General features: G+C 46.5%; 1 protein-coding gene across 1 annotated transcript in view; it reads right to left on the reverse strand.

Annotated features, from left to right (window-relative positions):
• Positions 1-24847, reverse strand: part of DYNC1I1 (dynein cytoplasmic 1 intermediate chain 1) — a 291917-nt gene that overhangs the window by 105940 nt on the left and 161130 nt on the right. The window contains exons 8-10 of the mRNA XM_074986221.1: positions 23042-23204; positions 18408-18507; positions 14736-14861 (exon numbers count right to left, since the gene is read on the reverse strand). Of these exons, the coding sequence (XP_074842322.1) occupies positions 14736-14861; positions 18408-18507; positions 23042-23204 (389 nt within the window). The remainder of the gene's footprint in view (positions 1-14735; positions 14862-18407; positions 18508-23041; positions 23205-24847) is intronic.

Below are 24847 nucleotides of genomic sequence, written 5' to 3' on the forward strand. Positions count from 1 at the left end.
TAGGTCCATTGCTCAGTGAGGAGGGAAAAACAGTAACAGGAAACTTGGAAATGGCAGAGATGCTTAATGACTTCTTTGTTTTGGCCTTCAAGTCTGAAGAAGGAATGCCTAACATAGTGAATGCTTGTGGGAAAGGGGTAGGTTTAGAAGATAAAGTCAGAACTAGTTAAAAATCACTTAGAGAAGTTAGATATCTGCAAGTCACCAGGGCTTGATGAAATGCATCCTAGAATACTCAAGGAGCTGATAGAGGAGGTATCTGAGCCTTTAGCTATCATCTTTGGAAAATTATGGGAGACAGGAGAGAGTCCAGAAGACTGGAAAAAGACAAATATAGTGCCCACCTATAAAAAGGGGAATAAGATTAACACAGGAAACTACAGACCAGTCAGTTTAACTTCTGTGCCAGGAAAGATAATGGAACAAGTAATTAAGGAAATCATATGCAAACACTTAGAAGGTGGTAAGCTGATAGGGAACAGCCAGCACGGATTTGTAAAGAACAAATCATGTCAAACTAATCTGATAGCTTTCTTTGATAGGATAAAAAGCCTTGCGGGGTAAGGAAGAAGGGGTGGATGTGGTATAACTAGACTTTAGTAAGGCATTTGATATGGTCTTACATGAGATTCTTATCAATAAACTAGGTGAAAACAACTTAGATGGGGCTACCATAAGGTGGGTGCAAAACTGGCTGGATAACCATACTCAGAGAGTAGTTATTAATGGTTCTCAATCCTGCTGGAAAGGTATAACAAGTGGGGTTCCACAGGGGTCTTTTTGGGACTGGTTCTGTTCAATATCTTTATCAACAATTTAGATATTAGCATAAAAAGTATGCTTATTAAGTTTGCAGATGATACCCAAGCTAGGAGGGGTTGCAACTGCTCAAAATTCAAAATGATCTGGACAAATTGGAGAAACCATCTGGGGTAAACAGGATGAAGTTTAATAAAGATGAATGCAAAGTGCTCCACTTTGGAAGGAACAATCAGTTTCACACATACAGAATGGGAAGTGACTGTCTCAGAAGGAGTATGGCAGAAAGGGATCTCGGGTTTATAGTGGACCACAAGTTAAATATGAGTTAACAGTGTGAAGCCGTTGCAAAAAAACACAAACATAATTCTGGGATGAATCAACAGGTATGTTGTGAGTAAGACACAAGAAGTCATTCTTCCACTCTACTCTGTGCTGGTTAGGCCTCAACTGGACTATTGTGTTCAGTTTTGGGCACCGCAGTTCAAGAAAGACGTGGAGAAATTGGAAAGACTCCAGAAAAGAGCAACAAGAATGATCAAAGTTCTAGAGAACATGACCTATGAAGAAAGGCTGAAAGAATTGGGCTTGTTTAGTTTGGAAAAAAGAAGATTGAGGGAGGACATGATAGCAATTTTCAGGCATCTAAAAGGGTGTCGTAAGCAGGAGGGACAAAACTTGTTCTTCTTGGCCTCTGAGGATAGAACAAGAAGCAATGGGCTTAAACTACAGCAAGGGAGGTTTAGGTTGGACATTAGGAAAAAGTTCCCAACTGTCAGGGTGGTGAAACGCTGGAATAAATTGCCTGGGGAGGTTGTGGAATCTCCATCTCTGGAGATATTTAAGAACAGGTTAGATAAATGGCTATCTGGGATGGTATAGACAGTACTTGTTCCTGCCATGGGGGCAGGGGACTGGACTCGATGACCTCCCAAGGTCCCTTCCAGTCCTGGTATTCTATGATTTCTATGATTCTTTGCCTACAGGCACTGGGAATGGCACTACAACCCTGCTGGGGAGCCTCCCCAGCTGAGGAGGGTGGTTGTCCCACAGGTGCAGCTCCTTGGCTGCCCCGTACTCAGGGCACTGGCAATGGAGCTGCCTCCCACCACCGCACGAGAACTCTGTGGCTGCCCCATGCCTTGGAGTGCCGGCAACAGAGCTACAGGGGCTCCCTAGGTGCAGACAAATGCCCCTTGGGGTGGGGGCGGCGGGGAGTCCCTCAGCTACACAGAAGGCAGTCCTGCAGCAGGGATTAGGCTCCCTCCCTTCAGTGGTCTCCTCAGCTGCAGGGCCATCTGCCCCCTGGAGAGGCTTCCCAGCATTGCTACGATACCAGGTTCCCCTTAAAATCTTAGAGTGGGGACAAAACACACTACCCTACCTGCCAACATACCTTGCCTTACCCCTATGGCAGGGCCCCTGGCTCCCCCTTCTGCTACTGGCTGTACTAGCCAGTCAATCCATGCTGCACATGCTCTACAGCCAGCTCGTGATTGATTTTACCTGCAGCTGCAGCTGTGCTGACTTGGGGGCAGGGCAGCTCAGCAGGGGGAGTGAATGCACGGGACGATTAGCTCTTTTCTTAAAAAGAGGCAGGACACCTGCCTAAAACACAGGACTGTCCCAGTGAAAACAGGACGGACTGTCACCCTACCCAAGGATTCATTAGCAGGCATCAAATGGAGGACTTCCAAGAATTCAGCCAGAGCAACAGCACCTCTGTGACAGCCTCTTCCAGCAGTCACAGCTCCTCCAACAACAGCAGCAGGCAGCCAGTTAGCAAAGGCCCCAGTGTAGGTGATGTCACACGCTCTCTGGGAGGAACACCAGCAGGCTCCCAACAAACTACAAAAGGTGTTTTATTAGGAAAAGGCCTCTGAGTTGTTTGTGGGTGAGAAAGGAGGCAGGAGCAATGTGATCCTGACATCCATGGCAACTCACCTGGGAGTCTTAGCTGGGTTAAGGATTTTGATGGCCCAGACAATGGAGGAGCCTGCACAAGCAGTTTGCAAGTGTAAAATACAGTGGCTGTGTCTACACTACAAAAATAACTTCAAAGTCACTTACTTCGAAGCACAACTTCAGTTAAACTTTGAAGTAGGATGCTACTCCATTCCCGGGAATGGAGTAAGGACTTCAAAGTTGGGGAAGTTAACTTCGAAGTAAGGGGAAAATGTGTGTAGACTCTCTGCTGGCTACTTCAAAGTAGTGCCTAACTTTGAAGTTAGTTCTTAGTGTAGACACAACCAGTGGGTCACCTGAGCCTCCTCATTTGGTGTCATGGGTACATAGCTAAATGCAATGATCATTTCTGAGAAACAGCACATAGGTAAAGATTTAAAATGTACTAAAGCTCCGAATGTCTCCGGATTCTTCCTCTGTAAAGTGCCCTCTTTCCCTGCCTGAGACATGCAAAGACTCTAATGCTGTCTTAGAGATGAATTCTGTTTAAAATTTAGCTCATCCTATGAAGGAAGAGCAACATCATCATGGGACGCAGAGGATTAATCACACATAAGCAATGGACAGTGAGTAACAGGAACCTTAGCAGTTGTGGGTAATCCAGAGGTTATCACTTATCTGACAATGAAAATGATACTAAACACGACATTAGGCTCTCCTGAAAACAGTAAAAGACAAGACTAACAATGCAGGTTGAATCTCTCTAGTCTGGCAAGCTCTCATCTGGCAACATCTGCAATAGCGCATGATTTTAGTTGACAAGATGACTGCCTATCATGGGTGTGGCCAAGTTTGCCATGATCCCACAAGTTGATCTGATGAAGTGGGTCTGTCCCACGAAAGCTCATCACCGAATAAATCATTTTGCTAGTCTTTAAAGTGCTACATTTCTGCTGCTTTGTTTTGTTGGAGTACAGACTAACGTGGCTACCTCTCTGTTACTATGATCCCATAAAGTTTGTTTACAGCCACCAGTCCTGGCTCTCAGTGTTCTGTGCTGTTAGTTAGCTGTAATTTATGTGCACATGTCGTCTAAGAGTCCAGTAAGCAGTGGAAGTGTTGGTAATGCTGCTCAACAATATTGATCTCTTGTGGTCTGGCACATTCTCTCAGTCAGCATCATTCAGATCCTGAGGATGCTGGACTAAAGAGGTTCCACCTGTATAATACTACTGTTATAAACTGATCCACCTTGAATACCTGACCTGACCCTCAGGCAGCATAAGGCAGAGTAGCTCTGTTGATTACATGCTGATTTATACCAGCTGATGTTCAGGCCCACTGTGGTCAGTACTGGTCATCCCCACCTGAAAAAGGATATTCAGTGGAGAGGAATTCCAGGAAGCTCTTGTTAACATTCTGCCACCAGATTAAGAGAGGCTCTTTGTGATTTGCTGCAATTCACTCCCCCTATAGAAGCTGCCAAACCATCAGTACGAGACATGGCTCATCCATGGGGCCTCATGCAATACTTCTGAAGTGTACATTTTTGCCTTTATAATGTACCTCATTGTCCTTGGACTCCACGATGTTCCAGAAGGAGGGCCCCGGCCCTTCCCATTTGAAATGACAAGGGCTGAAATTTCTGCTCTATTATCAATGTGCACAGTTTATTTTTATTTTATTTTTTTTAACCAAAGAACATTCACAATGAAAAGCATGTAACAGATATCTCCTTGGCAAGGGGCATTATTTTCCTCTTTGGTTGTGTTTGCAAGGAAATGTTTTTATTTATATAGGAAAACAAATCAACAAACTCATCTCCCTCACTGTTCCCTGCCTCTCTGCTTCTAACACCACATGCTCCCTTGTGGCATTGAGATTTATGATGAGCTAAAGGAGGAAATAATTTGTAGCACTCGTGTGTTAAAATATTGACAACATGCCATTGGATATATTCACAAAGAGAAAAGGTCCAGGGAAGGGTAGATAAATCATGAGGCAAAGAAGATTTTCGCGCTAGAGGGGATTAAAAATCTCAGGACTGTCTTGCTTCTGTTTTGAAGAAAGGAGAAGAGGAGGTAACATGATGGAAGTATATAAAATAATTAATATGAGAGAGAAGGTCAGTTGGGTGTTGCCATTTAGTGTCTCCTATAAAACATAAAAAGGGAATAGTCAAAGAAATTAAGAAGCAACGTATTTAAAAATGGTCAAATATTTTTGCATAGCATATAATTAACCTGAGAAACTTAATGCCACCCACGCTATATTAATGACCAAAGTGCTTAGTAGGATTTTAAAAACAGTTGGATGTTTATCAGAATAGCAAGGGTATTATCAACAGTTACAATAGCTAAAATAAGGCAGACAGGGTGGGCAAGCTTTATTGGACCAACTCCTATTGGTGAAAGAGACAAGCTTTCAAGCTCCACAGAGCTCTTTGTCAGCTCTGTTATGGGGATGATTAGCCCCCAATGTCTCAAGACATTAACTGCAGGGGTCCAGATGTTTTAAGATATGTAGGTGTTGTTGCACTCAGCATTGCATCGAAGCCTAAATCTCATTTGTGAAAGTATTTAAGCATTTTGGAGCCTATATCTGATGAACTATCATAGGGATTGTGGCTCCATAAGCACACAAATCCCTTCTGACAATCAAATGTAGGCTCATAAATCAGCTAAGCATTCCAAAACCAAATGCAGCAATGTTTAAACACTCAGAGCCTATCTGCCTGATATTAGGAAAAAACTTGTTTATTGACAGATTACTGCATAATTGACTTTATGGTCATTAGCTACCTTCCAGGGAAGCATTTGAGACTGACTACTTTCAGAAAGACTACCGGATAAGGCAGACCATGAATGGGATCAGATATGGCAATTCCAAAGGTCTCATAAAAGATTAATATAAGCAACAGACACTAAAAAGCTTTATACTCCATTGTAATGAATTTTACTTATAACCATCTTCAATATATGCTGGAAAAGATACAGAAGTAAAGGTATGACTCCTGACGTGGGAACTGAAACACTCACAGAATTCACTCTAAAGCTCATGTAAGGTGCTGTCCACTTGCAGTCCACCCCTCTGGTTAATGGCCCATAGAGGTTCTACAAGCTTACTACTGTTGGTGCTACGACATCTCTGAGGGTATTCCCTTGAGTTTGGTTTGAAATGGGTTCCTAAAAATGTTTTTTTTTCAGTACTGCTTTTCATGGGTTCCCAGGTCTTGAAGCTTGAAGACACACATACCTGTAAGGGCCAGTTTCTTCATGTCTAAATCTCATTACAAAGCTGCGATTCAAAAGGCCAAGTCTGATTTTGTGGATGATCAGGTGGGTTCACTAAAAATGGACCTTGGACTAATGACCAAAATATAATTCTATGGTTAGGGGATAGGAAAAAAAAAGCATTTAAATAGGAAAGAAAGGGATAATTTAAAAAAACAACCAAAAACCCCATCTCTCCCTCTTACTTCATCTGCCACAAAAAGTATTTTGTTACTGTAGAATTATGTTATATACCATATGTGTTAGGTGAAAAACACTAAACTTTTAAAAGTCAGGTCAGAAAATTAAAAAGTGAAAGTTTCTCAAAACCTACCGCCATTCAGCATGGGTGCGTCTACACTAGCGAGTACCTTCGAAATTAGGATCGGAAGACCGAGTTCTTTCGAAAGAAGCCACAGAGCGTCTACTCTGATACGGCGCTCTTTCGAAACAAACTTTGAAAGAACTCCCTCATTCTTTCGAAGTCGGTCCTTCGCTCCCGGGATGGGAAAAGTGCCCTCTTTCGAAAGACAATTCCAAAAGAGAGCAAGTGTAGACGCTCCATGACCCGCTCTTTTGAAAGAGGGAGTCCTCCATGGCCACGATCAGCTGGCAGGCGGTGGCACCGCTCACAGCACTAGCGGAGCTCTATGGATCCAGCGTCCAGCCACCTTTCAGCACACAGGCTCCAAGAAGCCCTCAGGCAGGAAGCTGAGAGTGTGCAGGCAGCAGGTAGGCCAAACTGCCGCCTCTGCAGCTCCCAGCCGCGACACCCGGGGGAAGTCACAGCACCTCCAGCACTATGGCCAGCAGCTGGGACCCCTGCCCAACCCAGGGGCCATCCAGAGACCGGGGGGAGTCCTCCCAGGAGGGGAGCCAGCACCCCAAACATTGGGCCCCCTCCTGGACAGAGGCCGAGCTGCAGGACCTCCTCGCCCTGTGGGAAGACGAGGAGGTCCTGCAGCAGACGGGCATCCGGCGCCGGAACGCCGCGGTGTTTGAGCACCTGGCCAAGGGCCTCACGAGCCGGGGTCACAACACACAGACCCCGGACCAGGTGAGGTCCAAGGTCAAGGAGCTCCAGCAGGCGTACTGCCAGGCTTGGGACATGTCCCGGCCATCAGGGGCAGCGCCCACCAGCTGCCCCTACGATTGAGAACTGGACCGCCTCCTTGGGCCCAGGGAGGTGGGACCCCCAGCTGTGTACCTGGACACTGCCGATCCCCCGACCGAGCCGCAAGAGACAGGAACGGGGACCAAGGGTGAGGACCACCCAGACCACCGTCCACCTGCAGGCGCCCCCCAAAGGATCCAGGACACGAGTGATGATGAGGGCTCGAGCGAGGGGGCCCTCGTCATCGACGTTCCCTTGGGTCCATCCAGCCTGGCCCCCTCCGACTGCACCTCGCCTGATTTCCCAGAGGGACCCACACGTGTGATGTACACACTGGTGGCCACGGGGCCAGGGGAGGGGGCACTCAGTCCCTCCTGGGGTGGCCACAGCCTACCCACAGGGACATCAGCCCCAGGGCACGGGCAGGCCAGATGGATCCACCACCCTGGCCCCACAAGGCTGACGTGTGGCAACCAGCACCATGCAGGCTGGACAGCACCACGGGCCACCGGGCCGCAGAGGGACCGAGGGAGGCAGAGGAGAGCCAGTGCTCCTGCAACCCACATGGGGAACCCCGGATGCGGTCCCTGCAGGACCGCTGGGATGGGGTGGGAGGGAGGGGGGAGGGGTTCAGGGGGTCCCTCAGCAGGACTAATGGCCCGTTCCTCTCCCCTTTTGTCTCCACAGCTCCAGCAGCCAGTAAACGGATGAGCCCTGCGATGGGCCCAGGGAGCCCAACGATGGAGGGTGAGTGGGAGCGGCCCAGGCCTTGGATAGGGCCAGGACGGGGCCGTCGCTGGTCCCTCTGCCAGCGCCACCAGGCCGGGGAAGAGGAGGCTGGGAACACGGCCCACACAGCTGCCCTGAGGGAGCTGATGGGCATCGTGCGGGAGTGGCTTGCCATGGAGTGGTAGGCATGGGACCGGGTGGGGTCCAACTTGGAAACCCTCACCCAGGCTGTGGTTGGCCACCTAGCCCCTGCCGCTGCTCCACCTCGGGTCACTCCCGCACCCACACCCATCACCCCCCCCGCACTGTCCCCCATGCCCCCCTCATCTGTGCATCCCCCCACAGCAATTTCCCCCTCCCACCCCAATCCCACAGCCCCCTGCCTCCCCCACAACGGCCCCCCCAGGAGGCTGACATGGAGACCCTGCTCCCTCCTCACCTCCCCCGGGCCAGCCTCATCCTCCTGGCCCACACCCTGCTGGCCAGGGCTGGTCAGGTGAAGACCAAGCCCCTGGCCCCCACCTTCCTCCTGTGTCGAGCTTTGCACAGGCGCGGGGATAACATCCGAGTCACGCCCCTACCTCCCTGTGCCACCGGCCCCAGCCTGGCCCCGACAGGGCCTCCGGACACACGGAGGAAGGGGTGGGCACAGGCGACTGGGCTCCCGGCCATAGAGCCCCCTGGAGGGGTAAGGCCCCCCCCACCCTGGCCCCCCATTCACCCTCCCGCTACCAAGTAAATAGTTCTCCCTGTTCACCTTCTCTCCTCCCATATATATAGTTCTCCCCGTTCACCCTCCCCCTGCACGTGTATATAGCTCCCCCCTGGATAAAGAGGGGCACAGTTTTTCCATACAGTAAACCATTTATTTTTATGATTTACCATGTGTTCCCCATGCATGTGTGCTGTGGGTGTGCGTGTGTGTGCAGGGTGCAGGTGGGGGTGGGTGTGTAGGGTGGGGGGGGTTACCATGGCCGCCCGCTCAAAGGCCTGGTGCAGGGCCTCCCTTACACGCACCCCATCCTGCTGGGCCAGGTGGCACAGGGCGGCAGGGGGCTGTTCGTACCCGTGCTCCTCCTCGGCAGCCCACCCCTGCATATAGGGCTCATGTTTCGCCTCCACCAGGTTACGTAGGGTGTAGCAGGCCCTGACCACCACCGGGACGTTGGGGAGGCCCACCTTCAGCCTGGTGTAGAGGAATCTAAAACGCCCCTTGTGGCGGTTGAACACCTGCTCCACGGTGTTCCGGGTGTGGGTCAGCCGCTTGTCAAAAAGGTCCTGGATTGGCTGGATGTGCCCGGTGGATGGCCGCATCAGCCAGGCCTGCAGGGGGTAGGCTGCATCTGCCATGACGCAGGGTTGCATCGTTGTGTCCCTGATGGGGAGCCCCCATCGGGAGATGAAGTTCCCCTCAGCCATACGGTGTCCCAGTCCTGAGTTCCTGAAGACCCTCGCATTGTGGGCGTGGACGGACCAGCTCACGTAGATGTCCTCGAACTGGCCATTGGCGGCGACCAGGGCCTGCAGGACCACCGAGTGGTAGCCCTTGTGATTCACATAGGCCCCATGGCTGTGCTCCAGGGCCCAGATGGCAATGTGGGTGCCATCCAGGGCCCCAAAGCAGTTGGGGAAGCCCAGTTCCTGGAATCCCCGGATGGCATCGTCCAGGTCCCCAACGTGCACCAGCTGCCTCAGGAACACCTTGTTGATCACCCAGATGACCTGCAGGGCACGGGGGGGCGCACTCGTGAGTGTGGGTGGGGTGCAGCTTGCCTGCCCGTGCCTGTCCCCATCCCCGCCTCTGGCCTTGGGGTGCCTGCCCTTCTCCCGACGATGCCTGTCACCAGGCTGCCCCCTGCCCCCCATATGCAGTCTAGGTGTGAGCTGGTCACAGCTTACCTCGACGAAGATGGTCCTGATGGTGGCTTTGCCCACCCCGAACTGGTGGCTGACGGATCGGTAACTGCCTGGGGTGGCCAGCTTCCATAGGGCGATGGCCACTCTTTTGTGCAGGGGGAGCGCTGGCCTCAGGTGTGTGTCCTGGTGCTGGAGGACTGGGGTGAGCCAGTGGCCCAGCTCCAGGAACGTCCCCTTGGTCATCCTGAAGTTCTGTAGCCACCAGTCGTCGCCCCAGTCCTCTAGCACCAGCCAGTCCCACCAGTCACTGCTTGTGGGGAAGTTCCACAGGCGGCGGATGACCTGGGGGGCCGACTGGGGATGTTGTGCCCTGAGGATGGCGTCCAGGAGGTTGGCTATTGTGCTGGCCACCTGGAGCCACTGCAACATGGTGGCCAGGACTGCGGCCAGGGTGCTGTCCATGGCTGCAATGGGGTGGGGGTGCTGCTCGGGGTCCATAGGGGCCCAGCATGCCACCTCCACTCTCTTCCTCTCTCTTTCTCACTCTCATTCTCTCCCTCGCTGCCTGGGGACAGGGTTGCTGGCCCTCGGCGTGTGCAGGCTGAGATATGGGGGGGGCACGTTTAAGGGGATGGGGGGCACTTCCTGTCCCTGCTCTTTTGAAAGAGCGCCCTGGCGTGTGTGGACACTCTCTTTCGAAATTGTGCTGGGGGCCTTTCAAAAGAACGGACCGAACCTTCAGTCCCCGCTGGTGCGTGTGGACGCTCCATTTCGAAAGAGCATCATTCAATGTTCTATTTCGAAAGACGTTCTTTCGCAACAGAACTGCACTGTAGATGCAGCCTATGTGCCTACTGGTAAGAGACATAGAAGAAATTCATAGATATCACAAGATTTTTGAAAACTTTTCATATAACTGAACACAATTCAATACGCAATATACTCCAATCAAGTACAAGCTCCTGTTTCTCCTCGATGCAGGGGGAAAAAATACTTCTGTCTGTGTCTGTTAATGCTATATTGTGGCATGTGTAGCTAATTTACACAGACTGCAAGAAGTCAAGAGTGATTATCTGGCCTGTATCTGCTATATCTTAGAGCCAAACTGACAAGCGTTGTAGCCTGATTAATAAAGTAGTATTATCTACCACACAGTGCTGAAAGAGTTCTGCTTCCAACCTAGCTACAGTAGTGAGGTTGTCAACAAAATGAGGACCTTGAGGAGCACATAAGAAACAGTTCAATATGTTCTCTGACAAGCAATGTTATGAAACTTGCTAGCAAAACCAACAGAATCACAGCCACTGCAATATAGAAAGGAGATGGACCAGTACAAAATGTACAACACTTGCATACTCACATCCTCACTTTTGGAGAACCACAAAATAGGTGAAACAGTCTGTATATGGTCATCAGGCCAGCACATTCCAACATACCCCACTCCCCACAGGCTATGTCTTAACTCTCATATTCAATTATGCTGCTCCTCAAAATACCTTACAATATTTAATAATAGTTTCAACTTTTTTTCCTTGTAGGTACTTTCATATAACAATATTGGGGTCCCTACCTTCACAAGGCCAATTAATCATTTACATTATTCTCATTAGCATGCATCTTAATTAGTTGCCCTGGTACATCTGCAGTTAGTACATATAAGTTTAAGTTAAGCTTCTAATGTTTCCCAAAAATTCCAAAAGTATACTTCTGCAGCACCTTACTTTTGCCTTTTCCTATCATGTGCCACTCTCAGGTCTGCTGATGGGGGCGGTGAGGCCAGGAAGGGAAAGCAAAGGGGGCAGTTATCCTGAGGCCAGGCCTTTCAAGGGGTCCTGGAGCTCTGGCCACTGCTGCTACTTCGGCAGCACCAGCACCTGGAGCTCCAGGCCCCTTTAAAGTGCCATTTGACTGCCCTTGGCCACACCCCTTCCACCATTGGCCACACCCCTTCTGGGGATGCAGAGCTGCCCACAGCTGCAATTGCCCAGGAAGCCTGTGGTGGCTGTTGGCTGCGCTAACCATTCTCATTTACTGTAATCCTTACCTTGTGACTTCAGGTCAATGTATTACTTAACTACAACGTACCTAGTAGCAACCTGTGCTACGTCTGCCATAGTTATTCTAAGATAATTGCCATGTAGGCCTGAGGCCTGTTGGACCTTGTGCTACAGCATTATCTATGTTTTAGTCATTCATGGCTTTTACATATTTGGATTGCTATAAGGTGAACTAAATAAATACAGTGGTATTTCTAGTCACTACATACATATTGTGGATTGGCTGAGTTTAAAGCCAATAGCAGAGTAGAGGATGATGGAGGGTTTTGTCCACAGAATCTATGTGAAAGATAATATGTGATCACTGTGTACGGACAGCTGTGAGCAGATAAGGTGTCTTGCCTGCATAAGTCATTTTTGTTACCCATGGTCAATGGCTGTTTTTCCCAAGACCTCAAATACGTGGAAATAGAGGGGAAATGGAGAGGGAAGTGTTGTGGTGGCCCATTGGCCATAGAAGACCTTTTGTTGTGCTTGAGCAATGCAGCTGTAATGAAGAGTGTATGTTTGGGCCTGCTGATGGGATAAGGAGCAAATGGAGAAACTGCCCAGGGGCCCTGCAATCCAAAAGGGCCCAGGGCTTCCAGCCACTGCTACTGTGGCAGCAACAGCGGCCAGAGCCCTGGGTCCTTTAGGTTGCTACCAGAGTGCCGCATGGTGCATTCCCGGCAGCACTGAGGGCTGCTTGGGGGAAAGGGGGATGCAGCGTGGCCACTCCAGGTGGCACCAAGGACTGGCCGCCTCAGTCTGCCCCTTCCGCTCAAGGCCCCATCCCTTCCGGAAGCACAGTGCCAGTCTCTCCCCACCACCCCGACCGGGGGGTGGGGCGTGGCAAGTCTGTTGGCCCCTCTGTGGATGTTCACCTATAACTGCTGAACAATCACAGTGTCAGCTGGGTCAGAAGGAAAACTGGGCATAGTTGGTACAAGCCATAATGAAGTGGCTGAAGGACTCGGAGTCAGGGAACATTTCTTTTGCAAAACTGTAATGCGTATGATATGAGGCTAAATAATAACACAGTTGGTTTCTGTACTAGCAACTTGATGCTCTGCAAAACTGACATCCAGACTGAATAGCATTCTTTTCTTCATTATTTTCCATCTGACTCAGTTAGAGCAGCTAAAGTAGCCTGTATTCAAGAGACCACGTGAAATGCTTTCTCTGCCCCTCTTAATCACATGGGATACATGCTGCCAATCCAGGACACAGGAGAAATTCTACGTGATATCTTCCCAGCAACCCTGTTACAAACTCAGTTCGAACTTAATATGCACTAGGGAATAGCTGTATCAAAATGTCTGTGGATAGCCTGACATGGCAATGCTGTATTTCCGAGAGCTGCATAATCTAGCTCACTGTCACTGCAGGAGAGGTTTACCCAAACTAGTGCATGAAGGCACTGTGCTACACAACTGCTCCAAAAGACAGAAATTGTCAGGGCTCCCATCCAATGCTTGTAACATATGGTGGCAGAAGGTGAGGAGATCCATCACTCCTTACTATGGGGGAATTAGGAAGAATTTCAATTAGTCAAATCTTGGAGGCATCTTTGTGTCTTGGAGATCAGTGCCCCTTGGAGGGATGAATCTGGTTCCATGTTTGTTCCTTTCTAAGAGTCAGTTTAGCTTTAAATATTGTTAATTTGTGGGGGTGTATTTTTCTCTATATAGTTTGTATTCCTTTCACAGGAACATCCTCTCGCTCCCATACTAAACTGGTCAGAGTATGGTCATAAACGTGCAAAAAGCCATGCTTCTTTTGAATATGCAAAGGCCATTCTACTTGGATATCTTGTTTAGAACCGCAATTGATCTGAGCATAATTAGGAAGCTATGCTCTCAGACTTGCGCAGGGGACTTATCAGACTGCCAAACAGAATGCTAAGAAAAGAAAATGTTCTCATTTCAAACATAAAAATATGTATGGCATATTTACTCTGCAGGCCCAGCCTTCTAGCAGAGTTGGGTTTGGGATAGTAAATTAAAAAAACATGCCTGGAATTAAAGGCTACTTAATGAGGCTGAAGCAGTTACTCCAATTCCAGCAACTCCCTCCCACGAGATTACATCTGATGATATACCAAAGTTCAAACATACATTTAGTTCAAAAATATATTTGGTCCTTAAATATAAAATGGCATTGGGGTTATACATCTAGCCAGGTAATACATATGTGTCTAAGAGAAATAATTTTCACCTCACCATAATCTGCAATTTACTAATCCCTGATAGTAAACTTTTACAAATACTGAATTTTTTGCATGAGCTTCTTGCATGCTAGGATTCCAAACATAATTAAGATCGAAAGATCCTACCAAAGGGCCTGGACTCTTGGCCCAAGCCACGCTCCATTATTTGGATAATGTGATGGAAACAGAGATATGAGGAGAAAATTCAGATGCTATCAAGACATGTCATGTCAAGTAGAAAAACAATGGGAAAAGAAAGAGAAACATACAGAAGAAAATAAGCATCTGATTGTTTTTAAATTGTCCATAGACTTTGGAAGAGATTTGATCATGCAAGAGTGTTGAGTGAAATAAAGTGGTAGCTTGATAGCCCAAATGAGAGCCAAATGCTAATTTGCTGAAATCTCTTCATATTGCTTAAATTGTGTAAACCATGGTATTAGCAGAATGAATGTTTAGAAATGTGTTGTATATTTATGCATTTGAAAGCTGCAAAATCCCACTGAACACATCAGAGGGAGTGAGAGTAGGCAGCTTAGGAGTCAGAAGGATGCAAGGAAGTTAACGTGGGTGGGAAAGCATATGTTGCTGCCTGGATGAGGAAGTGGTACACCACAGTTACTTCATAAGTGCAAGGTCTTTATAAACTAATTCTTTTATGGATTGTTTTAAATAGAGAATGACACACAATCCCCGACAGGGCTGCATTATTGTTTCAGGAGGACTGATGCCTTCTTAAAACTTGCTGCTTGTACTTTTTCCAAAATTGTCTATTTTTAACCTCAACATCTTCATCCAAACACAAGTACACTCTGTTTTGCCTAGTATGAAATGAATGGTTTACTGAATCTTACCTGGCAATGGAAAACATATTCTGGTGTGGTTTTCTTAAACTTCATATTCCAAACTAAGGCCACCCCATCTGGCTCATGGGGAGCATCTTCATTATTGTTATAAGAAGCAACCATCAATTCAGGGTACTAGGCATGAGAGAACATGCGTTAGGATTAGAGTCTGTTTTGGGGATAAAGAAACTATGTGAAATCATAAGAGACAGAAGCAATCTTTTCTCACACTACATGTGGTATCAAATATCTGGTTTTAATAATAGCACACACTGCTCCAAACATACCGTTTAGCTACAGTTTGGTTTTATATTTTATTAGTAAAGTCCTTTAAGATTTGTCTGCTGGCTCCATATCAGAGTCCTCTCAGATATCACAAGGATAACGTTATTTACTCTTGCATTTTGAATAGTAACAAAGAGATAGCCGTGCTAGTCTATACAGTATACTATCAAAACAAAAAAAGCAGTCCAGTAGCACTTTAAAGACTCACAAAATAATTTATTAGGTGATGAGCTTTCGTAGGACAGACCCACTTCTTCAGATCATAGCCATACCAGAACAGACTCAATATTTAAGGCACAGAGAACCAAAAATAGTAATGCAGGTTGACAAATCAGAAAAATATTATCAAGGTGAGCAAATCTTCTACCCCTCTACTCTCTGATTTGCAAGCCAAGGAATAAAAATACCCCCTTCTCCAGCCCCATAGATCCTGTCTCCATTAAGGATAACTTTTCAAAATTTCCCACCCTTGCCTGCCTTTGGGGTGAACACAGGAGAGTTACAGTGGACCAGACACTGTGGCTATGTCTACGCTGTAGTGATTCTTTGAAAGAAGTTCTTCCAGAAGATCTCTTCCGAAAAACCTTCTTTTGAAAGAGCGCATCCACACATGAAAAAGAGGATCAACAAAATCAATCTGCTCTTTCAGTAGAGAGTGTGCACACAGCCCCGGCTCTTTCAAAAGAACGGGCCAGTGATCAAAAAATCTGGCACCTTGAGGACTGCTCTTTTGAAAAAAAGGGCCCCCAGGGCGTCTATATATTTTTTTTTCTGAAAGAATCTGTCAGAGAAAGGCACTCTTCCTCATCCAGGAGCGGAAGAGGGCTGCCAGAAAAAGTGCTGCATGCTTCTGATTTAATGTCAAAAGAATGCATTCTGCATGTAGATGTTCCATGGGATTTTTTTGAAAGTGCCCCAGCTTTTTCGAAAAAACTCGCTAATGTAGATATAGCCTGTGTTTCTGAGCTCTGTAGTTTTTCACTTGTTTTGGGCTTTAAATAAGCTGGCATGATCTCATTCTGAACCAAGGAAGGAGATTTCCCTCCCTTTCTACAAGTCAGTTGAACCTATTTGGGCATTTGCCTAACTAAAAGCTGAGCAAGGACCTACAACGTTTTACTCTTCTTTCAGCAAAAGAACCAGATTGAAATTAATTGGATGAGTGATCCCACATGTCCTGGCCCATATTTCACAGGTGACTGGGGAACATGATAATGTGTTTAATCAAGTCATCAATGTTCTTTTAATATTTTTTCCAGTTATCCTATTTGCCTTTAGGAAATTTTGCAGGAACAGTTTAATCACAGACAATTGAGTAATGTATTCCACCATTTGCATGGTAGGCCAACTACCTGTTGCCTAATGTGAGTGTTAGCATTCCATCAACCCTCTGCTTGGTGAGATCCATCAAGCTTGCTCAAGTTCTTTTCACGGTATGTGTACGTGACAAAGGAAACGAGAGAAGCCAGGGTGTCCCGCTGCAAAGAATTGTGGAGTGGTACTGAGAATAGCTTAGCCTGCACATGCCAGAGAAATAAGGAATGAGGAGCTAATGGGAGGGAAAGGCGGGGCGGGGCCACCCCAGAACAAAGAGGCGGGAAATAGAACATGCTTGTGTGCCTGAGGGGCTGAACAATTACATCTGGCAGTTTTCTAACTCAGCTTTATCTTGCTGTCCTGGGACTCCAGTAAAAGCTGCCTGCTAGCAAAATATCAGATAAGAATTCCATGTAATTTCCAGCTCCTGAACAAGTGAACAACCATGATAAGCATTTCCTCAGGCTTATATTTGATTTTTGTGTAAATCCATATGTTCTGAGGCCACCCACATGCCAGTACTTACCTCTTGCAAAATTTATATTCTTAGGTATGAAAGCACAGGAATAAATTCTCAGTTTGATTCATCGGGAGTCAGTTCAACAGAGCTGTGTCTACATGGCCTCTCCCTTTCGGAAGTGGCATCCAAATACGGCCAATTGAAAATGCAAATGAAGTGCAGATACATGCAACTGTGTTTCTGAAAGTCTTGTTTTCAGGGAAAAAACAGCCATGTAGATGTTTTTCCTTCGAAAACAAATCCCATTTTCGAAAGATCCTGTCTTCCTATTTTGTGTCAGGAAGAAGGGATCTTTCGAAAATGGGGCTTGTTTTCAAAGGAATTCTGTCTACACAGCCTTTTTTTTGAAAATAGCACTTCTGGAACAGCAAGTGGCCACCGTTACACAAATGAGGCGCACAATATGCAAATTAGTGCCTCAGTTGCACTTTCCATCTGCTGCGTTTGCATGTCCCTTCCAAAAGGGAGGAGCCATGCAGACGCAGCTTAAATGAAAAACTCTCTTCACACGAAGACGACATAATATCCCATTGTTCCTAAAGTATCTCAGACCATGTGTGAGGTAACAAAAGCTCTCAAACCTATATGACATAAAACTAAATTATGTGGGCCCCCTGATTTAATCTGGACTGTCTCTCCTTGACTTCCAACCCCATTTATTAATTGCCCGCCAATTCACTGCTTCCAGTCACCTGGTCAACTGGCATTTTGACACACGAATACCTGGGGATGGAGGGACAAAAGACAATTCTATTGGGCATTTTAGGTGGTGTACAGGAGGAGGGACAAAGATTATCGCTAGTCAGAATAATTGGGTGCGTTTTCCACTGCTTCTCACCATCCACATATGCTGCTCATCTACTTCCTCTGTAAGCATTTAAATGTTTACAGATTGAGCTTCTAAGATACTCAGAAGCAGACACACTTCATGTCCTCCTCATCTTCTGCTCCCCTGTCAGCTACTCGCTGCTGCTGCATACCTCACAGCCCTGCAGGAAGGAAGCCCCAGGACTGAAATCCTGGTGCACTCTGCAGCAAGCTAGAACTCAAATTTTCAGTAAGGCCCTTTTGGGTTCCGTAGAGCTCTGCTGAAAATCCCTGTTGCAGAGTCAAGTACGTTCAGCATCTTTTTTTTTTGTTTTTTAAAGGCATTACATAGGAAAAATAAAACAGTCACAATACCAAATTCTTTGTGCTAGTTCTTCCTGACTGCAAGTGTGGTTACTTTACTTGGTCACCAAATTATAAACTTTCAATTGCCACAAATTTTTGTACTGAGATGCACAACTATATGGTAGAAGTTGTCAGGAGAAGTTGTCAGGCGATCAGAAAGCTGGAGATTTTACCATTTGGGAAAAATTATGTATTGATTTTTAACCTTAAACACAACCAAAAGACAGATTCATATAATCACTATTCTCTCTCTACATACTTACCTCCACATGCACTTACTCTTTCATAGCCCTATTGTTAACTAATACCTAATGTCAATGAAACCAAGTATTACCCAATCAAACAGAATGAAAGCATTATATGCGGTTCACAACTGCAAATCTTACCTGAAGAGACCAATCCATACAGGTGACAACACGATGCTTTGACCAATGCTCATCATAGAACTGACGATTAAAGGAAAGGTTGGCTCCGGCTTGAACATCTCTGTGTGGATTCAGACAACAAAAGGTATGCTTTAAAGTACCAAGGATTAAATACCATGACCAGAAATGTAAGGATTTCTGAATGGCTTCTTTTCCCATTCCCTCTCTCCCAGCACTGTCATCGTCACTTCATAATCCTGTTCTAGGCTATTGGGTCTTATTGGTCATCTTACCTGGGAGTAACAGAAGAGTCAAATTTTTACATTTGGGACAAATTTGTGTACATATTTGACCAGAGCAGACTTGCCTATTTCCACACTCCCCAATCCCTTCCCCATCCATGTTTCTCAGCCACTGAGGATAGCTCAGTGGTTAGGGTATTGGCCGTATAAACCCAGGGTTGTGAGTGCTATCCCTGAGGCAGGCCTTTTAAGGGTATAGGATTAAAGAAAAATCTGCCAGGAATGGTGATAGGTCCTGCTGTGAGCGCAGGAAACTGGACTCGATGACCTCTTGAGGGCCCTTCCAGTTCTATGATATGAGCCCTCCTTGATGTCATTCAGGGTGGCATCTTCAAATGTGTCCTCTCTCTTGATCCTCACATTTAGGCTTTGTCTAAGTCTTGCAAATTCTTTCTGTGTTATATAGCTAAGATTCAACCTTTCCTATCCATGCATGCACCCAATAATCTCAACCTGGCTTTCATCAGTTCGTATCTTGAATATTGTGACATCCTTTTCTCTGGACTTGACAAATGCAATCTTGCCCCTATCATTTCCTCTTGAAATTCTGCAGCAAAAATTATTTCCTAGTTCATTGCTTTGACGGTATCACCCTTCCTTTTGCATCCCTCCACTGGCTCCTTTCTTTATTCATCAGACACGAGCGATTTGTCTTAATTTTCAAGACCATCTCAGCCTATCCATATCCCAACTATCATCTCTCTCATGTTACTGAAATGTCACTTCCCACCTCCAGTTGTCCAATGATTCTAGCCTTCATCACCCACTTGTTACATCTTCCAACAATGACCCCTTTTCTCCCCTGCTGCCTCTTATGCCTGGCAGGAGCTCCCTTTAAACATCCACATAGCTAATTCCTTGTTCCCCTTCAAACCCTTTCTTAAAACCCTCCTTTGCCATGATGCTTACCACAAACTTAACAACTATTAGGCAAGTGGTAAAATGTAACTACTGCCTATCACACTGACCAGTATTATCTCATTGCTTCCTGGTGCTCCTCTACCTGATCTATCTGGATCCATCTCTTGTTTCTTGTCTTTTACATAAACTGTAAACTTTTCTGGTGCAGAGACCATTTTTGTCCAGGTTGCGTACAGCACCTAGCACAGCAGCGTCCTAGTCCATGTCTGGGACTTCTCGGTGCTGCCACAGTTTGCACAATACTAAATGATGCATTCTACCATGACTACAAAATCTGCATAGTTCTAGAACCATAATATGCCCTAGATCCAAATCCGCATAAGGTATTGCCACCCAAGGTCATGCCTTATATACGTAGTCCCCCATTACGCATTACTTTTTTTTGGTTCATTGTGGATTCACCCACTTCAAGGATCCAAATAAGGTCTTCTATGTCATGAAAGCCCTACGATAGCCTGATAAGAAGCACTAACTCTTCTCAGAAGAGAACCGCCAAACCCACTATGAATGTAGAGATGGATTCTGCACCAGCTCCAGACAGAACACCACAAAAAAGAGCAAGCTTGTGGAAGGGAGCGCTGGATTCATGCTTATAGAGATTCAGTGGCTGGGCAGCTCCACAGACAAGCAGTTGCTGTCATTCTAGCCCATGGGCTGGAACAGCAGCCAAAGCCCTGTGGTCTGCCTGAGGACTGGCAGTTGAGATGTGGATTCCATCACCCCTACCCCCACGCAGTTTTGGCTCTGTGAGGAGCTTGGGGAATTCAAAGGATTGAGCTGTTCAGAGTTGTGTCTTCATGATTCTTCTTGCACTTTAAACAAAGACACCCTTGATTAATTTAAAGTTATTTAATGATTGTGACCTTGTATTTGCATGGATCCAAATGCTTCACAGATTTTACTAACTGGCTGCATAAGCTCTGCGAGGAAAAAAACACTTTCACCCATCATTAGAGTGCAGGAACCTCTGGAGTGGACTGAAGCAGCTTTTCAGTAGTGAACTGCAATATTACCCAATAGTTTAGGGCAGTACATGAAGAATATTGCATCCAATTAAAAGTGCGTGGGGGAATTTTAGCACCTATCCACTAAAAGACAAAGTATGTGCCAAGGTATTGTATAACTCTTTCATTCCCTAGCCTGCCATTCCGTATCTGGCTAAGTGGACCCTCCTGTCACACACTAAATGTTCTGTAGTACATTTTGACGGACCGCACTAAAGAACTTTTAGAGTATTGCAGCAAGGTTCACACAGCCAGTCAGTACACAGCATGCTAGAGTGTTGTAGAGTCACGCCTTGGTTTGCCACACTCAAGCCATGTCTACACGTGCACGCTACTTCGAAGTAGCGGCACTAACTTCGAAATAGCGCCCGTCGCGGCTACACGCGTCGGGCACTATTTCGAAGTTAACTTCGACGTTAGGCGGCGAGACGTCGAAGTCGCTAACCCCATGAGGGGATAGGAATAGCGCCCTACTTCGACGTTCAACGTCGAAGTAGGGACCGTGTAGTCGTTGCGCGTCCCGCAACTTCGAAATAGCGGGGTCCGCCATGGCGACCATCAGCTGAGGGGTTGAGAGACGCTCTCTCTCGAGCCCCTGCGGGGCTCTATGGTCACTGTGGGCAGCAGCCCTTAGCCCAGGGCTTCTGGCTGCTGCTGCGGCAGCTGGGGATCCATGCTGCAGGCACAGGGTCTGCAACCAGTTGTCGGCTCTGTGTATCTTGTGTTGTTTAGTGCAACTGTGTCTGGGAGGGGCCCTTTAAGGGAGCGGCTTGCTGTTGAGTCCGCCCTGTGACCCTGTCTGCAGCTGTGCCTGGCACCCTTATTTCCATGTGTGCTACTTTGGCATGTAGACGTTCCCTCGCTGCGCCTATTTCGATGTGGTGCCGCGCAACGTCGAAGTTGAACATCGACGTTGCCAGCCCTGGAGGACGTGTAGACGTTACTCATCGATGTTGCTACATCGAAATAAGCTATTTCGATGTAGGCTTCACGTGTAGACATAGCCTCACTGACCTTGTAGACAAGCCCTCCTGTAGGCAGACTGAAGTAACTCCAGGTGGAAACTAGCTGAGATTTCAGTTCTAACAACCTGCTCTTGTAGGCTGCGTCTACACGTGCACGCTACTTCGAAGTAGCGGCAGTAACTTCGAAATAGCGCCCGTCACGTCTACACGTGTTGGGCGCTATTTCGAAGTTGAAATCGACGTTAGGCGGCGAGACGTCGAAGTCGCTAACCCCATGAGCGGATGGCAATAGCGCCCTACTTCGACGTTCAACATCGAAGTAGGGACGTGTAGACGATCCGCGTCCCGCAACATCGAAATAGCGGGGTCCTCCATGGCGGCCATCAGCTGGGGGGTTGAGAGATACTCTCTCTCCAGCCCTTGCGGGGCTCTGTGGTCACCGTGGGCAGCAGCCCTTAGCCCAGGGCTTCTGGCTGCTGCTGCTGCAGCTGGGGGTCCGTGCTGCATATACAGGGTCTGCAACTAGTTGTTGGCTCTGTGTATCTTGCACTGTTTAATGAAAGTGTGTCTGGGAGGGGCCCTTTAAGGGAGCGGCTTGCTGTTGAGTCCGCCCCGTGACCCTGTCTGCAGCTGTGCCTGGCTCCCTTATTTCGATGTGTGCTACTTTGCCGTGTAGACGTTCCCTCGTTGTGCCTATTTCGATGTTGGGCTGAGCAACGTCGAAGTTGAACATCGACGTTGCCAGCCCTGGAGGACGTGTAGACGTTATTCATCGAAATAGCCTATTTCGATGTCGCAACATCGAAATAAGCTATTTCGAAGTTGGGTGCACGTGTAGACGTAGCCGTAACGTATAATGACATATCAATGAACACAGGTGGTAAAGACCTTGATTTTTTTATATTGTCTGAAAGACAGAGCTATAATAAAGAAGAATCATCATGAAGAAGTTGTCCTAAAGATATCTATTGGTGATTTTGTCAGGAGCTCATCTGTAAAGGGCCAGTTTTAAAGCAGTAAGGAACATCTGGAGATTTTCAACTCCAGTATATGTTAGGCTTGTAAGCACTTCTGAAGATTCCATGAGCTTTTCCATATACTTAGGTGCCCCACTAGCTGTAAAAATCTGTTCCAAAGTTTAAACTGCAGTGTGAAATGACAAATAAGAAACATTCAACTGTTTAATTCAATTTTTTTCATTGAAATGTAATCAAAATATTGCAATTCAAAAAAATTTTGACCAGCTCCAATAAGAATTTAAAAAGAACAGGAACAATCAAGCATGAAGTTCTTTCACAACACAATTCAGTTTAACAGACTGATTATAGACTTCCAAATGTATCTCCCTCTGAGGTTTCATCACCTTTCTGTGTACAGTATTTTTTAAAAGATGCAGTTTTATCAGCTCGTCTTCAATATACAGTTAGGTGTGATGTTATTTAAAAAAATAAAAAACAACTGACCCATCTTTCTCTTCTACATCTCTGCCACCATAGTCAAAGAATATGTCTGAATCTTCTGCCAAAGCTCGCTCAATTACACGTATTGTCCGGTCAAAAAATATCAGGAATTCTTCTGAATGGAGAATCTGTTGTTTTTCTTCCTCTGTCAGTTCTCTAGGAGGAGCTTGCAAAATACAAAGACATTGTTAGAATGTGGAAGCTGAGACCTCTCCAAATGAATTCAAATCCCAACTAAAAGAGAACTTTTTACATGAAAGCTCATTGCAGTATTCACTGGAATATATCAGAGCTTTACTTTTCGAATAATTACACTCATCCCTCACTATACGAGCACAACTCGTTTCTAACTTTTTGCTTATAGGCGAAAACTTGTAAGAGGGACACTAAATTCCCACTAAAATACTTGTAAAATTCTCTGATTGGTTCCAAGTGCTCGGAGTGGCAGCAGATTGTGGTACTTTTGAAAGGGAAGTGAGCCTGGGGTTGTGGGAGATTAAAGGCTGGGGTGCAGTTTGGGACATGAGTGGTAGGGAGGGTTAAAACATGGTGGTGGGTTGGGCCCATGGAGGGCGGGTGGGGGAGGTTCAGGCTGCTGCAGGTTGGGTCTGTGGGGTCAGCGGGGGTGTTAAGGCTGCAGTGACTCGGGTGCATGGGGCCAGTGGTGGGTTTAAGTTTCGGCTGTTCGGGTGCACAGGGGTTGGCGGGGGTTTGAGTTTCACCAGTTCAGGTGCATGGGAGTGGTGGGAGGTTTAAATTTTGGTGGTTTGGGATGTGCGGGGGTATTAAATTTTGGCAGTTCCAGTGTGCGGGGTCAGTGGGGGCTTAAATTTTGGCGGTTCAGGGTGCACTGGGGCAGCGGGGGGTTAAATTTCGGCAGTTCAGTTGTGCGGCGCCGGTGGGAGCTTTAAGTTTCAGCAGTTCAGGTGTGAGGGTTTAGGTTTAGGTTTAGGTTTAGGTTTCGGCAGTTTGGTGTCTGCAGGGCCAGCGGGGTGGGGGTCAGGCTGCAGCAGGTTGGAGACAGAGGGACAGAGTAAGTCTCGTATTAGCAGGGGGAGTTCACTCACTGAGTGAACTAGGGGAGGTATGTGTGTCCCTCATTTAAGCGAGTACTCATAAATAAAGTACTTGTTTAACGGGCGATGAGTGTATTAAGAATTATACAAAATGTATTTAAATATACTCCTGTATTCATAGAATGTGGCATTTAGGCAGAAGAGATCCTATGTCTTGCATATTTATTATTCTGAAGAGGAAAATACTTAAAGACTCAAAATTAAATAAACCTCTTGTTCATATTTCAGGAAATAGTTCTGACTGACATTAATTGCAATACTAAACTTAAAAAGTGTAACACTTATATAACAGAGGACCTATCTGAGAGGCCCTTTTAAAGCAGGCTACTTTTCTTATGGCTAAACCAAAATAATCTTTTTAAAAAGTTGGTAAAAGTTATACTACAGCTCACTGTAATAAAAGAGCTGCTGAATTTCATGTCAGATAATATTTCTGTTCTGTTCTTTCATTTTCTTCCTGGTGCAATTTGTAAATTTTGTTCCTATTTTGGGCAGTTTGTCGGGCAATGAAAAAAATAGCTACAATTCCTTTCTCATGTTAATAATGAAATAAAATCTAAAAAACAAACACATTCTAGGTTTTTTTAAATACATTTTATTATTTGTAAAAGAACACTAAAACCAGAGTGTATGGACTTGCTGTACGATTCCCTGCTTGCAGACTCCATCAAAAGCTACAGAAAATCAGTATCTTTTATAGGCATAGAATTTTTGAGCCAGGATAATAGAATCA

The sequence above is a fragment of the Carettochelys insculpta genome, chromosome 2 (genome assembly GCF_033958435.1).
Source record: "Carettochelys insculpta isolate YL-2023 chromosome 2, ASM3395843v1, whole genome shotgun sequence".
NCBI lineage: Eukaryota > Metazoa > Chordata > Testudines > Carettochelyidae > Carettochelys > Carettochelys insculpta.